Source organism: Tyto alba, unplaced genomic scaffold, assembly GCF_018691265.1.
Source record: "Tyto alba isolate M040663 unplaced genomic scaffold, T.alba_DEE_v4.0 Super-Scaffold_14, whole genome shotgun sequence".
NCBI lineage: Eukaryota > Metazoa > Chordata > Aves > Strigiformes > Tytonidae > Tyto > Tyto alba.
In genome coordinates this window covers 58,684,283-58,697,814 of record NW_024881276.1, presented here as the reverse complement: position 1 = coordinate 58,697,814, position 13,532 = coordinate 58,684,283, and the positions used below count along the sequence as shown (strand labels likewise).

The window sequence follows — 13,532 nt, the reverse complement described above, 5'->3', positions numbered from 1 at the left end:
TTCAGTCTAGACCCTTCTTAAATAACTGCTCGAGTAGCCCAAGTCTGGTCCTCTTTCCATTCACATGGGTGTCCAAAGCAGAGGGATTATTCTGTACCACCCGATCCCTGGGTGGGACTAAGCAGCATGCTGGGTGAGCGTCCTTCATGAGCTCCTCCAGCACTGCAGCAATCTCCAGCAGGTCAGACGCTCACCTGAGGCTCTGGCAGCTAAACCAACCACCTCTGTACCTAAAAATACAAGCCTTGACTTTTACAGCGAGAGGATCGGACTGACAAAGTAAGACTAAAGCTAATAGAGCCTACCTGGGCTTCAGCACTAGGTCTGATAAACCTGGCTTGTCCAGGATAAAATGCATGGATAGCGGGGAACGTCTGCACCAACGACTTGGAGAGCACAGAGGGGCCTGTGCTGCCTGACAGCGCTGTCTGCAGCTGCCAAAGCCAGTGTGCCTGCCCCAGCACAGCCCTGATCTTATGCTAGCAGGCAGCAGTGCAGTCTCCAAGGCAGGCTGGTTCTCTCACGGGGCCAGGACTGGCACCATGTGGATGCACGACCCTTCGCTCAGCAACCCCAGTCCTGCTCTCTTCCAAGGGCTGGAAAAGGCATGCCGAGTCCCCACAAGCAACCAAAGGCTTTGTCCCCATTCACAGCTGGGACCTACCTGCAAAGTGTGGTCAGGTTCACAGCCCTGCCAGCCATGTAGAAGGTCCCTCCACCAGTTTCCAGGTGGCCTGGACAGCGTTACAGCAGACATGATGGTGCCACTGGGATTCCTGTAAGTGCACAGCCATGTACACGGATGCACAGCTTCCAGTTGTCCCATCTGGATGAGGGTAACAAAAATTATAAGCGTTCCTCAACACAGCACATTTCCTCAGTGGATCTCCTGATCTTAGCAGTCGTGACCCTGCCCTCCTCTACTTGAAACTCACCTGCAAGCTCAAACTGCTCTAGGCTCCAATCTCATAAATCTCTTTTTTTGGCAGATCTCCTGTCTGTATCTTTTCACATGATGATGACCTTCTTTGTTCCCACGTGCACAGACTGCCCTGATTGAGAGAAAAGTCATCCACAGAGCAAGTCCTAGATGGGCTTTGCTTTCCATCTGAGTGCAATACTGAAAGCTTCAGTGTGGGCTTCAAGGCAGTACAGAGGTGGAGGTTCAAGCCAGATAAAAACAAGCTTGCACAGAACATAAGTGTTGATGTTGATGTACCTGATGAGTCCCCAGCTGGAGTGGACTGCTGTAACACCTTGCCCAGGCCTGGGCTGCAGTAATATAACAGCACGCTCCCTTTCTGACACAACACACTGTCTTCACAGCCTGTGCAGTGGGTAACACTGTGGCAACAGCGCTCCTATGAGTCAGAGACAAAAAGGCAGGTGTCTCTATCAGATCACTTTTGTGTGGTCCCTTCCTTGTGGTATCCCAGGGCTTTAGAGGCTGTGTTGCATGTATCCCGGTCCTCCTTCTCAGGAGGCAGTGAGGACCTCACTTCTCCCTTTGCTAGGTGTGACGAGAGTGCATCTACGCTATGCAATGGAATAACGCTCTTGCACAACGCAAACCACGGCAATATACAGCTCTCCAAAGCAGCAAACACAATGACAGACATATTTTATCATGGGGTGACAGCTCATCAGAGAAGCCCTGAGATGATGGCAGGACTCAGAAATGCATACATGGCAATACTTACAAAATGACAACGGCAGCAAGAGCTCTGTACAGTGATGTGGAAACATCGCAGAAAGCACGAGTTTATAAAAAACTGAGAAGAGCTGGTTTTCCCTAACATATTGGCCTTTCTGGTACTACTGTTCTCCATGTTTCTAGGCTGCAGAAGGGAAAAAGCACGTGCTTTAGACCTTTGGGCCCACCTCCAATGCACGGTCTCCTGTCAGGACCCACAGACCTGCTTGCTCCAGTGGAGGAATGGGCTTGGACACAGCTGAGAATATACTGTCCTGTTCCAGTTCTGCTGAAATAACCCCAGCCCACAGCCCTCCCTCCCCAAGCCCCTCTTGCTTCCCAGCTGGTTTCTGCCCTCTGAGTGCAACCCGAGGTGAGGATTCGGTGGATGCTGGCAGCCCGGCTCTGCCGAGGCAGTCCAAGTGACTCATGCTCCCCGCGGGCTCTGCAGCATAGCACTCACATCCCTCAGCCTTCAGAGCCAAATGACCCTGTGTGGTTCTTCTCGTGTTCCCAAGGTCTACAAGGAATCTGTGTACTTCAGCCTCTTCTAATTTCTTTTTATCTCAGGGAAAAAAAAAGAACAGTTTTCAGCATCCATTTGAGTGTCTCATCAGCCTAATGCAGCTGCAGAGGGAGAATAGCTTCCATCCACCCTTCTCGGAGGAGAGGGTAGCATGGGACTACCAGATCCTTGCAGATGCTTAGCTCTGGACTGGTTCTTTTCTGAGAGTATTCCCAAGTGTGTGTTTACTAGGAGGGACCCAGAGCTCATTAGTACGCTCACCTCCAAACCACTGCAGGCTTCCTTTGCCCCATGCATGTCATCATCCTTCCCCAGCATCTCCCCTGAAGAAGTCTTTGGCTCTCCTGTTCATTTTCTATCCAGCTTGGCCAAGCCTTAGAAGTGCTTCCAGATTTGGAGCATTAGAGGTGGTGGCAGAAGAGAGGAGAAACCCCAGCTCCTCAATGCTTCAACATCAGCTGGCTGGTGTCAGAGTGCCTGTTTCAGCCTCTGGTGCTAGGAAGTTCTTCCTCTGAGCTTGTCTGTCTGCTTTGTGGAGGCCAGGTCCTGGAGAGGAACAATGATGCTGGCTCTGCAAGCACCATGGCTCTGGAGGGGCCACTATACCAGCTGAAACAACAAGGGGAAACATCTTCCCTGGCATTGGCCAGCTGCAGCCAGCATGTCAGCAGCGCTCCTGAAATCCCAGCCTATTTTTTGATTAAAAAAAGGTTATTCTGGTCTGGAGAAACCTCAGACATACCTAGACAAGTTAAGAGAATAGGTGGCAAAATGAAAATTCCAATTCTGTGTTACAAATTCAAAGAACATAAATAACTTCAGCTCCTTCCAAATATCATAGGTTCCCAGATTAATGATTCAAGAGCTCTTAATTATCCTTTCTGGGTATGAGAACAAACAAGTAAGTGTTGAGTAATTTTGGAAAGTGACATAATTAAATTCTGAAATGACATTTTTACATCCTTTACAGTCTGAGACTCACTGCACTGGGATATCAGTGAGGCCACAAAGGCAGGAGGGATGAAAAAGGGGTCAGTAGCACACAGAAGAGAACATTCAAAGCTTTATGTTGGGGGGGGGTGGGTGGGTAGGAAGCAGGAGGATATAAACACCTCTGCCAAATGGCATGCAGTGTCATAACAACCATGTATTTGACAAGCCTACCCTGGTACTTCCTTTTCTCAAGAAAAATATAATATAGAAATATTTAGGTATGACAGAGGGAAAAAAAATCTTTTAGAAGGTGCCCAACTGTGTCAGAAAAAATATTCAGCTGTAAACAAGCATCCACAAGTTCAAATCCTAGTACTTACACTGCAAGCCCTTAATATTTATGCTTAGCTCATGACCAGCATTAGTCGTCTGTCCCTTGAGGTGTGTTACTATCACTTGCCCATTTTGCAGATGAATTATCCAAGAAATATCACTAAATCTTTCTGTACAGTGCTGGAAATAGAATCTAAGGTTTGGATATGACAAATACACATCGCAGTCACTGTCTTTTCTGATGAAATACACTAATATATCTGCTTGGCTGGATTTTTGTTAGCCATTAACCACACCCTGCTCAGAGGGCCAGGAAGGATGCCAGGAAACCTGCTTGCAAGCACACCGGTGTAGCCTCACAAGGGGCTGTGTAAGCCATCTGGGGCCCTGAGGATGGCTTTAATTGCATCCATGATCTGTGAGAAACATGTGTGAAACCTCCCATGGTCACTATCAAAGTCCTGAGTAAGAGCTGCAAAACATCAAAAGCTTGTGAAGTGAATTTGGCTATTCTGTTACTGCTTTGCTTTTAGGCTTTGGGTGTTTGTTGCTTGGTTAATGAGTTGTGCTCCTTTCTGAATACAGGGCACCTCTGGGAAAAGCATTCCCCTGAACCTGCAGAGCTGCTGTCCAGAAATAACTGATCTTTATGCAATGAACTTTTCCAGAAAACACTTCTCACCCTGACATCGTAACAGTGGTGTTTCTTCAGGCCTGGCTGCTTTAGGATAATTTAGTGAGCTACTGAGCCTTTAGACAGCAGATCACTGGTCAGAATCCAGCCCAGCTCTGTAATAATTAAAAATCTCTCCCAAGTCTGTGAGTCCTTCTACAAGATGAGTCTGGGGGCAGGTCTCACTTCTAGTCTAGACTTCCCGGGTACACAGAGAACCTTGCACCGTGGGGATTCAGGACTTCCAGATCCAAGCATTGGCAGCTCCTTTGCATGTGCATTGTGAATACACAGTGCATACACAGTTGCGACCCGGTGAAACCGGGTGTCTGGAAATCCTAGGCAAATAGAGAGTCTTTGAAATCCATTTAGATGAGATGGATGGATGGATGGATGGATGGATGGATGGATGGATGGATGGATGGATGGATGGATGGACGAGCATCTGCTTGGCAGTATGACAGCCCTAGGGCAGAAACTCTCCTTCCCACTGAGCTTGTTACACTTCACAGTAAATCTTCAATTTTATGCTTTCATTGAAACTACGAACCCAGCCACATTTTCAAACACAAGAAGCCTCCTCAAGAAAGGAGGATCTGTCCCCATCCAGCTCTGCTCAGCAATCTCTGTCGGGTGTAGCCCAAGCCAGGCTGCAGGATGTCCCTACCTGAGCAGACCTGAGGCAGGCAGGCAGTGCAGAAAGTGCCGGAAGCTTGGTTTGCTGTTTCCCTGAGATAACAGGAGCATTTATTCACCCACGCAGGCAGGCTAACAACTCATGCGAAGGAGACTCAACTTCTGAATCAGAAGAGGATGGTAATGTGGAAGTTATCACATTAAGTAATTCATACAAATGACACAATTGGAGCTGCACAAATGTTTACATTTGTGGGTATAGACCTTCTCCCACAAATTACAGGAGTTGAAAAGAAATGACTGAGGAGGGCAATAATTGTCCCTTCTCACATCTCCAGCTACTGCCATTGCTGGACTGACCACTGAGGTGTTTCAGGACTGTTCCACTGTGGCAGTTCTTGTATGCCAAAGAATAGCCAGACCATGGCAGCATCGTCACCACCTGCCTTCCTCAAAAATATCTATCACCTACCTGACACAAAGCCAGATCTATTCTAGTGGTTCCTGATTCTACTCAATGACCCTAAAGCAGGTCCCAGTCACAATGGCTAGTGCAATGCAATCAGGTCTTGCCTCAGAGATGATCTGAATACCTCTGGAACTGCCTTCACTGCTGCCCCTGGGCCTGAGAACCGGCATCACCTCCAGCTTTCTTACTCAGGAGTCTCTCCTTCCGCAAACCTTGGCATCCAAGGCACTTGGGATCACCTCAGCCAATATTTGGAATGATGTGCGAAATCTGCTTTGTCAGAGGGAGTGATAAAGCTGAGCAGACCCTGGATCCATATGGTCAGGTCTACTTTACCAAACAGGGTGATGCAGTAGGAACACATCTGTAGAGGAAAACAGCTTGATGCTGAGGACTTAGTGGTCACTCTGTAGGTATCTGGGGGGGCTTACTTCAGAATAACGCTAGCCCAAAGCAAAGCTGAATTCTCATAGTCCTCAGAGCACATTTGCTGTACCTCTTGCAGGTCCTTTCACCTTAACTGTTCATGTTCTCCTGATCCAAACTGAGGTGCTAATGCAGCTGCATCCTAACTGTCCAGAAACATGGACACCCATCCCACCCCAGTTCTGATGGAGGAAGGGATTTTGGTAGATACCAGTTCCTAAAAGGAACAAAGACAAGGAAAGTGCTGGCGCCTTCACTTCAGTAGCAAAGACGGTAACAGGAAAACGAGATGTTCGCTGCCTTGTGAAGACTTTCTAGCCAAGATTGCCCTCACTGAGGTGACACAGACGGGAGGGGAGCTTTACCCCTGTGACATGACCAACTACACCCGCTCTAGCCCGTTTCTTCTCTTCCTCTTTCCCTGTTTGTGGGACCACGGTGACAGCTGGTGTCGGAAGGGGCTGCCACCACAGCTGAGCAGAGTTAGCTCTGCTAAGCACGGCTCACCCAGGGCCGCCGGTGCCCTGGTCACCCTTGCTCTCTAAGCATCCCTTAGCACCAGCTCTTCGCCTTTCCTCTGGTGGCAGCACCCATCCTCCCGACATCTCTTTCAGCCCGGGTGCCCCGCCACAGCCCTCTTTTTTTCGGGAACGGGAGCCAGGCGCCTCCTCGCCCTGCAACTCGTATTCCTGGGGGTGGCCCGGCTTGCCCCGTGGGGCAGGAGGGGCGCCTACGAGACGGAGCCGGCTGGGGCCCGGCAGCAGCGGCCCCCGTGGCTGGGCCCGGGCCAAGACCAGCACCGGGAGCGGCGCGGCCCCCGGCACAGTCGGGCGCAGCCCGCGCCGCCGCCCCGGGCCCGCCGGGACGGCCGGGAGGGGCCGGGGCCGGGGCGGCGGGGCCGGGGCCGGGGCGGCGGGGCCGGCCCGCCCCCTGGCTGCTCGGCCCGGCGGTGCTCCCGCCGCCGTCCCCCGCCAGCGCTCCCCGCCCCTCGCCCCTCGCCGTCGCCCCGCCCGGCGGATGGCCGGAGCGCGGGGCCGGGGCGGCTGCCTGCGGCGTCCGCTGCGGCGGCCGGGGCCGGGGGGGGGGGGTGCCGGCGGGCACAAGCCGGGCAGAGGCGCGCACAGCCGCGCGGGGCGCCCGTCGCCATGGCAGCGCTTGCTCCGGCGAGAGGTAAGATGGGTCCCTCCGGCCCCCGCCGTCGCCATCGGCGCCCCCCCCTCCGCCCCCGCCGCCGCCGGCCCCCGCTCCGCTGCGCGCAGGGCGGCGCCGCTGCGGGACGGCGGCCGCGCCCCGGGGCGCCCCGCGGGCTCCGCGGCCCCCGCCCAGCCCAGCCCCGGCCGCACCGCTTCGCTGCGCCGCCGCCGGGTGAGGCTCGGGGCGGCCCGGCCCGGCCCCCCCCCCCCCGTCCCCCGTCCCCCCGGCCGCCGCGGGAGCCGCGACCGTTCCCGGAAAGGGAGGGGGCGGCGGGGGGGCAGCACCGCACCTCGGCCCCCGGCCGTATCCCCCGGTACCCCAGTTTTCTCAGCTCTTCCGTGCAATTATTCTGGGTCATCTCCCCCTCCGACCCCCCCCCCGCCATTGCCTTCTCCTGAGTCACCGGCCCCGGGAGTCTCTCCTCGCCCCGCTGGTGGGATGGGCGGTGGAATAAAGCAGGTGGCTCTGACCGGGGAGCGGGTCCGGGTGGGCTTCCCCGACCCGGCCGTCCTGCATCAGCTCCGCGGGGTCTCCCGTCTCCGGGAGCAGGAGGACCACAGCTTGGAGCAGAATTGGGCCCCGACGCCGGCAGAGGCAGGAGGGTTCCTGCCTCATTGAAGGAACAGCGTGGGCCACCAGGACAAGCCGGGTGGGAAGGGCTACAGAAGGAGATGCTGCAAGGAAATTCATTCCCCTGGGATTATCAGGGCCGGCTAGCTTCCTAACTGTCTCCAGAGGCCACAGGCCTAACTGCAAGAGTGACGGCACTGGGGGAGAAAAGATGAGCCAGGACAGAACGAGGGCATCACCAATCCTGTCATGGCAAACTGCTCCAAGTGGGGAGGAAAAGGAGGAAGAGCCTCAGGTGGTTACAGGGAGGGTGAGAATACAGAGGAGCAGAAGGAAGGAGAGGGGTGGGAACTGAGCCACTAGCTCAGACTGAGGGGCCACTAATCCATCCACGGGAAGATTAAGTTTACATCGGCTCCACTCAAGGCGTGAAGCAGGCCTGTACCTTCCTGGAATATACGGCTTGGGTGTCCCCTGTAGATGAAGATGGGAGAGGGAGTCTGAGCTGGTAGGACCAGGGGTCACTGGCAAAGGTGAGTAGTCTCAGGACTTGGTTAGCAGTCTCGTTTTCTGGGTTTTTAGCTGGAGTGTCTGGAGACCAGAGCTACTCTAGCAGAAATGCGCTAGGGTGGGCGAGGCGTGTGGCTGACAGACTTGTGCTTCAAGATTGCGGGATGGCAGGATATTGCTGGAGTGGTGGCATGCATCCGTGGGTGGGACAGGACGGGAGCAGCGAGTTAAAATCCAGAGCTTTGGCAGAGAAAAGCTGAGGTCCAAAGACTGGCGTAGCTGTGAGAGCTGTATGGCAGGAGTGAGGGGTGTTGGAGTGGGTGCGTGGGGAGGGCAGGACCCAAAATGGCAGGGAGTGATGTGAATCAGGCCTTCCGTTCCAGAAATGGCATCGGTAATGCTTTGGGTGGGGACCCCGAGACGGGAAGGGCAGGGGGCACAGCATGCCTCAGTAGCACTGGAAGGAGTTGCTGGGGGCCAAAGTCCAGCCTGAGGTATGCAAGTACTGGTGCAAATCTGGCTCTTCTGTTCCCTGAAAGACACAGGGAATGCTCTACACAGCCGAAATCATGGCAGAGTGTTTATGAGAGAGAGAGAGAGATCTGGAGACACAGAATGATCTTAAATTGCTTTTTCTCTTTTCTCTCTTCTACAGTGAACCTCATGCCCTGAATCTCCAAGGGAACCTTTGAAAAGGATCTTCCCCTCCCTGCCGTCTCCGTTTGCCAGCTCTGCCCTGTGTTGTTCAGAAAAGCTTGAAAGAGCAGGCTAAGCCTTGGAGGACAGCAAGAAGGACAATGTAGTGAGGATGCTGTGAGGTCTTGGATAGGGAACCCTCTGAATCTTGTTCCTCACCCTTCACTCTCAGCTGATGGCTCTCTGACAGCCTTGGCCACAAGTGTGGCATTTGGTGAGAGCGGGATTACACACGGTATGTGTGCCACCCTCACCGTTTGAGCGGGACCTTTGTCCAACCTCCCGTCATCTCTGGAACTCTTGGCTGGCTCCTCACTCAATAGGACGCTGGGCAGCAGGTACCTGCTCCGACCAAACTCTTTGGAGTCCCCAGCAGTCCCTTTTTGTGTGTGGCCTTCACCAGCCCCAGCAGAAGGTGGCCCCTGAGACTGATGGTGTCTGGTGGGCACATGAAGTAAGGAGAGCTTTTTCTTTGGGGGGAGAGTGAAGGAGGGGGATGAAATAGATGGGGAGGAAAAAAAAAAGTGAGCCCAAGCAAGTGAGGGAAGAAGCACTGGCAAGTGTTCGTGAGAAGGAGAGAGGGAGAAGGTGGGAGAAAGAAAAAGAAAGAGAACAAGGGAAAAAACAGGTAAAAAAGTTAGAACAAGGGAAAGAAATATAATCAAGCAGAAGGGAAAGGGAGGAGTGAAAGTGAGACAGTTGACGGCTGTTCCACCTAGCACCCGGTGGCAATGCCTTGAGGAACCCCTCCAGTGTGCATACACCTCACGCTGCAGCAGCAGCAGCAGATGAGGAGGGACGTGGCTCCCCTAGTGCGGAGTCCCACTCGGCCTCTTACAAAATCCAAACAGCAGGGACAGAGTGCAGCCTAGCCGGGGTGGCAGCATGGGGGACTCTGAATCAGAGTCCACCTTGCACAACAACTCACTGTGGTGGCTGGCATGTGGGATGTTAGCCCTGTTGGCCAACTCTTGGATTATCCTCAGCATCACAGCCAAACAACAGAAACACAAGCCCCTGGAGCTGCTGCTGTGCTTCCTTGCTGGGACCCACATCCTTATGGCAGCGGTACCCCTCACCACCTATGCTGTGGTACAGCTGCGGCGCGAGTCCTCCGACTACGACTGGAACGAAAGCATCTGCAAGGTCTTCGTCTCCACATACTACACCCTGGCGCTGGCCACCTGCTTCACGGTGGCCTCCCTTTCCTACCACAGGATGTGGATGGTGAGGTGGCCAGTCAACTACCGGCTGAGCAATGCCAAGAAGCAGGCTCTGCATGCAGTCATGGGTATCTGGATGGTATCATTCATCCTCTCCACCCTGCCCTCCATCGGCTGGCACAATAACGGCGAGCGCTACTATGCCCGTGGCTGCCAGTTCATTGTCAGCAAGATAGGGCTGGGCTTCGGTGTCTGCTTTAGCCTCCTGCTGCTCGGAGGAATCGTCATGGGCTTGGTGTGCGTGGGGATCACTTTCTACCAGACCCTGTGGGCGCATAGAAGACGCCAGCAGTGCCGCCATCAGAGGGCAGAGGAAGCGTCATCCTGCTCTTCATCAGCACACACCACTTTCAACGTGCCGGCCATTGTAGTGGAGGACGTACGAGGCAAAAGGAGGTCTTCACTGGATGGCTCCGAGTCAGCCAAGACCTCCTTGCAGATGACCAACCTCATCAGTGCTATTGTCTTCCTGTATGACACACTCACTGGGGTGCCTATCCTGGTAAGCAGCAAGTTCTCCCTTTCCCCTTCAGAGTCTGCAGTTAAGCTAGATTTTCATTTCTCCCAAGTTTTAGAGAAAAAACTCTGTCTTCTGTCCACCAGCCACAGAGTCGCTGCATCTGAATCTGTGTTATTCTGAGGGCCCATTTTAAAAAGATTCCAGTAATTCTCTCCACCCTTCTGCAGCAGCAGTTTCTTAAGGCTAAGCCTGAGGAATACACACCGCACAGCTAAAACCACTGTGAAAGTTTTAAGTGGCTACGAGGAGAGGGAATTACTCTGCAAACTTACAGGGGGGAATCTACCTTTGTAAAAACAGTGAGATTTCTGTTTCTCCAATTTCCTTCTTTAAAAGCTGTTGCAGACAGTTTTCTTTTTCTTTCTGCTTGTATGGTCGTAGTCAGCATTCAGGTTTTGGCTGGCTGGTTAATTCTCCGTGAAACTGGAGAGCTGGGGAAGTTCTCAAAGGGCACCGTTAAGAGAACAGAGGCTTAGTCTCAGATGTTTGGGTTTTTTTCCAGTGGCTGTGTCCTTCGTTGGCACCTATTTAGCTCCAGTTCATAATGAGCACGGAAAAAGAAGGGATGCTAACACGATGCCTCGTGTTAGAGCTATAACAGCTCGAAATATATTCCAGCAAAACTGGGGAAACACCCCAGGAACAGTTTTTCAATGGGGCACGGGGTAGTTACTTGACGAATCCTTTGCAGGCAGATTATGTTCTACTACAGACTTGACTCCTGGTATCTTTCTCCCTTGATCCGCGCTTCTGTCTTCTTCCTCAGCATTGTTTCTCTCTCTTACCTCGAAGGTTGTGAGTTTTTTTAGCCTGCGCTATGATACGGCCCCCACCTGGATGGTCCTGGCTGTGCTCTGGTGCTCCATGGTGCAGACCCTGCTGCTCCCCTCCTTCATCTGGTCCTGTGAGCGCTACCGAGCAGATCTCCGCACCGTGTGGGAGCAGTGCGTGGCTATCATGTCTGAGGAAGACGGAGATGATGGTGAGTACCTCACCACCCCACCGTCACCTTTCTTCACTAACCCCCTTCCCAAAAGACTACAGAGGAAAGAGAGGTCTGCCTTGGGAAAAGGCCCTGACGGCACTAGGAGTGGTGGTGTAGGTGGCTAGGTGGGATTCATGTTACAGCTTGGAGTCAGCAATCATGAGGAAATTTATTCTGGAGAAGTCTCTGCCACTCACTTTCTGCTTTAGGATTCACTATCATCCAGAAAAAATTAGTGCAACATCCTTCACAGTAGGTGCAAGAGTAGGAAATTAGTGCAACATCCTTCACTGTAGGTGCAAGAGTAGAGACTGTGTGTACAGCTGCCAAGCCACAATGGAAGTGGCACACCGGGCCTCAGCCCAACTCACTGATCCAAAGGCCCAAGTTCTGGCAGTGAGCAATTCAAAAGCGAAACAGAAGAAACAGGTCGGTCTCTGTGTCCTTTAGTGCTGCTGCAATCAGAAAGACGAGGTCCTTGTTCAGAGGTGAGCCCTGAGGGCGGCAGAAGTCAGATAAGCATTCGGATGGCATCGAGGTGCCATGATAACGCTCCTCTTCTGGCTGAAAAGTGTTGACTGCCATTCTCCCCTTTGCCAACAGATGGTGCGTGTGATGATTATGGCGATGGCAGGATCTGCAAAGTGAGATTTGACGCGAACGGTGCTGCAGCTGTGAAGCGGGATTCCCGGGACATCAAGCTGCTACCCATGCACCACATGTTGTTGCCCCAGGACAAGGTGCACTACCTGCAGGTGAGCCAAGAGCTAGCAGGGGTAGCCACGCAGCCCACTTCCTTCTCTGTCAGTCCCCCATGCTTTTGCGTCCTCTTGACTCTCTTCTCTGAGAAGGCCTCAGCTACTCTCCTCCTGTTCTGTCTCTTCAAGTCTTCCGTCACCTGCCTCCTTCGCTGTTTTCCAGGTCCCTATCTCCCGGAGAATGTCACATGATGAGACTAACATCTTCTCCGCCCACCGCTCTGCTCCATCCTTCCTACACAAGTGGTCTTCATCTGATGACATCCGCATTTCCACCCCCCACAAGCCTGGTGGCCCCAGCTTCTTGCCTTCTCAGCTGCATGACTACCAGCACCGCCGGCGGCCCCCAGAAGATGAGCTGACAACCTTACGACAGTTTCTGGAGGGAGGGCTGATGCCTCGGGGCTCCAGCTCCAGCGCCTGCTTCTTCCGAGATGAGATCACCACGTTCATTGACGAGACGCCACAACCCACCCCAGCCTGCAGCCCACGGCACTCCCGTCTCCCGCTCGCATCACGCCACGATCGCCGCCTCTCCCTTGGCAGCAGAGAGGAGGAGAACACCGACCGGCCACGGCGCTGCTCTTTGGCTGGCAATGAAGCCTGGCATCTGCAGGAAGGAGAGCAGGCGTCGGGTGAAAGGACCCTTGAGGCCTGTGAGGCACAGACCTTCCAGGATCCCAGACTATGAGAGACAACATCAGAAACATTCAGTGCCATCACGATTTTTAAATAAAACTTTGAGTGTTCTCTTTGTCCCAGGACCTGATCACTAATTTGCATTCTCATCTTTCTCGCCAGCAGGCAGGAAACACCGCACCCCACGCTGGTGGGGGGAAAAGAAGCGAGACAGACCCGCAGGAGGGAACAAAATGGACTGACTGACAGCCTGTGCCTGCTCTCAGGTTACACACACACCCACCGCTGCCACCGCCACTTGGCACCCTCGCCAGTCCTGTCCCTTTGTGAACTCCACCCTCGCATCCACTCTGCCCTCAGAGACAAGGCAGGTGCAGAATGGTATTAAAATTCTATATTTGGAGTGTCAATCGTGTGTCTGTTTTTAAAATAATATATTAGTAATAATTTTCTTTCCATAGAAACAAAATGACTGGCCCAAATGTTTAATGAAGCTTCACAGGCTTCTGGAAGGGAAATGCGGGATGTGCGAGGCTCCTTTCCTCCCTCTCCATCCCTTTCTTGTCAGTGCATCTGTAAGACAGCAGATGCTTAGCAGCCCAGGGAAGGGAGTGAAGCCCATAGAGGACCTGCCATGGAAGACTGGGTGAAAAGTTTTTCTGTCCATTTCAGGGGAGACTTAGGCTGCCAACAGCTAAATAGGAGCAGCCCCTGTGCTTTCTAATATAGCTTTGAGGTAACTCCAGGC

The 13,532-nt window shown here is 53.3% G+C and overlaps 1 protein-coding gene across 3 annotated transcripts; it reads left to right on the top strand.

The window, feature by feature from the left end:
• Positions 1-6,755: 6,755 nt before the first annotated feature.
• GPR162 (G protein-coupled receptor 162) lies at positions 6,756-13,194 on the top strand. 3 transcript variants are annotated; one of them, XM_009970233.3, is made up of 6 exons: positions 7,105-7,986; positions 8,619-9,113; positions 9,646-10,384; positions 11,195-11,384; positions 11,991-12,142; positions 12,309-13,194. In XM_009970233.3, exons 2-6 carry the CDS (start codon positions 9,091-9,093, stop codon positions 12,834-12,836), a joined length of 1,632 nt encoding a protein of 543 aa, XP_009968535.2. In that variant the 5' UTR covers positions 7,105-7,986; positions 8,619-9,090; the 3' UTR covers positions 12,837-13,194. The 3 variants fall into 3 exon arrangements, with proteins under 3 accessions (XP_042644583.1, XP_009968535.2, XP_032851576.1); XM_042788649.1 differs by lacking the exon at positions 7,105-7,986 and adding an exon at positions 6,756-6,859 and having other exon boundaries at positions 8,619-10,384; XM_032995685.2 differs by having other exon boundaries at positions 7,107-7,986; positions 8,619-10,384.
• Positions 13,195-13,532: the final 338 nt, after the last annotated feature.